Below are 2,500 nucleotides of genomic sequence, written 5' to 3'. Positions count from 1 at the left end.
TTCTGAGATGCTGTGCTATCTTCCCTTAAATAAGACAGATAACCATACTATTTTTGCTGTGGAAAGCAGATGTAGGATATGTGAGGAATGGGTGTTAAACTACAAAATCATTGTTAATAAAAACGTACCTTTCTCCTCCTCCCTCAGCTTCTGTCTGGCCTCTTCCAGACGCTGGAGGGTGGCCAGCTTGACCTCATGCTTTAACTGCTTCTCTTTCTCTTCATTGTAGGTGATTGTGGTATTAGGCACCACCACGATCACCAGCTTCTCCACCACCGCTATCCACTGGGAGTTGTACCAGCTCTTCCATGGTATTTTCAACTTCAAACAACCTGCAAGCATTGTAATTCCTTCAAGAGAGACTGCAATACCAAGATAAAAATGCCTCAGCAAACTTTCAATTAATTACTAAAATGACTCCAAAAATATAAACGTTGAATTGAACACTCACCGACATGGCCAAACACTGGTCTTACAGGCAGGTCCAAGTCATCAAACGCAGTCTGTTTCAAGACCAGGTCAGTCAGCACAGCATCACCTGTAGTAACAAGATGGATACATGAGTGATATGCATTAACTTCACTGTTAATAATGCTTAATCATTCAGCCAACGAATCCCTAGAGGACGGGTGACATCTGCAGATCCCAGATAATGTCATTGATGGTGGTTGTGATGATCATGATAATAATGATGATAATAGTAAGTTAATGCTATCATGTGAATACCCCAAAAATCTTTTTTATTCCACTCCCTTTATGAATGTTTTGTCTGATTTCATTACACTCTGTATTAAATAAGGATAACTTTGGGTACATTTGTGGTACAGAGTAGTAAAGAATTAAACAAAAAGTAGGGAAGGTTGGGATAGGTAGTTACTAACAGACTGTATTAACCACATGCCACTGGGGAAAATACATACAAATGGGGAAAAAGCTATGCTCATTTTCTATTTTTTTGTGAAATGTCTCTGCACATAAATGGCTCTGGTAGTCTTTAGCCACAAAGGAGCCAATTAGTAGACCTTGTGACCTTTCCTTGAATTGGTGGGAAAAACATATTTTTTATTAATGCTATTATTATTAATGGTGTTATTTTCATCATAAATATTATAAATACTATAATTTTATAAACATAAGTAACAGCAAAATAAGATAACTTAAAATATTTTCGTAAATCAAGAAAAAGGATAAACAGGCGAGACAGGTAGTACTTGTAATTGGCTCATTGGTGACTTAGCACAAGTGTAGCCATCTATGTGTAAAAGCAATTAAAAAAGTAAACTCACAGTGGGCATGACCTGTACGTACCTGCCATTGCATTAAAACTGTAAGGATGAGTCATGTATATGCAGGGAAACAAGTGGATGAATTTTGGTGATGACCTCAACTTCGCAGAAATTTATAAATAATCTGTCATGAAACTGCATGTGTGGGGTACATACAGACCAGAAAGCAAATTATTAGATTTGGGTGATGATCTGGCGAGATGAGTACATTTTGTGACAGACTGGCCTCTTTCAAGACACATAACTGTGTATATAATCCACAGCCAAAAGCCCTTCTCATGCACAAGATGATCCAACTTGCCTCTTTCCTTTGCAAACAAAATTCTTAAGTAGAGGTCTGAGTCCACCAACTACTTCAAGTTTATTTATAGTTTCTTTTAGTTAACTGGTCTGCCTTCAGGATTAAGTGTGAAGTAAAGGATGAATTGTGATAAAAATGTAAAAGTGGGTTGCCCATGCTTAGAATTTGGGAAATTATAAGTTGATAAGTAGATGCACATAATGTTTATGAGGGTATACTACAAGTAGATATGACAATTCAGTAGATGGTTTATGCAAAAAAAGTGCAGACCTTAGAAGAATAAATTCACATTAAAGGTAGAATATGCAGATTTCATATTCTCTGAGAGTAAGTGACAACGAAGATGTTAATAGAAAAACATAATTTAAAAAAGGTAGGAGAATTTTTATTATATAGATAAAAAAAAGCAAAAATTGCCAATTTCAAATCTGTTCCTCAAAATCAGTTAACATGTACCACAGGGGAACAATGAACAAACAAACAACTAGATATGCATTCCCTCACTGGGACGTAGGGGCCATCATATATTACTTTCCGAGTGCTTTCTTATAATAAAAAAAGAAAGACCATTGTTCAAACTCAGTTTCTAAATTCCACTCTAACCTATCCCTACCCCATATCCTTCTTATTTATCCATCTATCACTCTTACCCTTCATTCATCCATTCCTCTATTCCATCTTCTCCTAACCGCCTATCCCTAAATCTATCTATTCCATCAACAATCTCCTAATCCATCTATTTAGGAATCTGTCCTATTCTACCCTATCCACCACTATTTATGAATTGATTACCTCTTTCAATTTTTTTAGTCACCAATTTATTCTTCTATCCTTCAGCTCAATTACAAACGCCATTCATCCTTTCATAGGTTTATTCACCTATCCACCTATTCTTCACTTTCATCTCTATCCA

General features: G+C 36.1%; 1 protein-coding gene across 1 annotated transcript in view; it reads right to left on the bottom strand.

Moving 5' to 3' along the window:
• Positions 1 to 2,500, bottom strand: part of LOC125041939 (vacuolar protein sorting-associated protein 13-like) — a 76,506-nt gene that overhangs the window by 53,415 nt on the left and 20,591 nt on the right. Inside the window, 2 exon segments of the mRNA XM_047637358.1 lie at positions 129 to 332; positions 452 to 538. Of these exon segments, the coding sequence (XP_047493314.1) occupies positions 129 to 332; positions 452 to 538 (291 nt within the window).

The sequence above is a fragment of the Penaeus chinensis genome, chromosome 31 (assembly GCF_019202785.1).
Source record: "Penaeus chinensis breed Huanghai No. 1 chromosome 31, ASM1920278v2, whole genome shotgun sequence".
Taxonomy (NCBI): Eukaryota; Metazoa; Arthropoda; class Malacostraca; order Decapoda; family Penaeidae; genus Penaeus; species Penaeus chinensis.
This window is presented reverse-complemented; position numbering and strand designations above follow the sequence as displayed.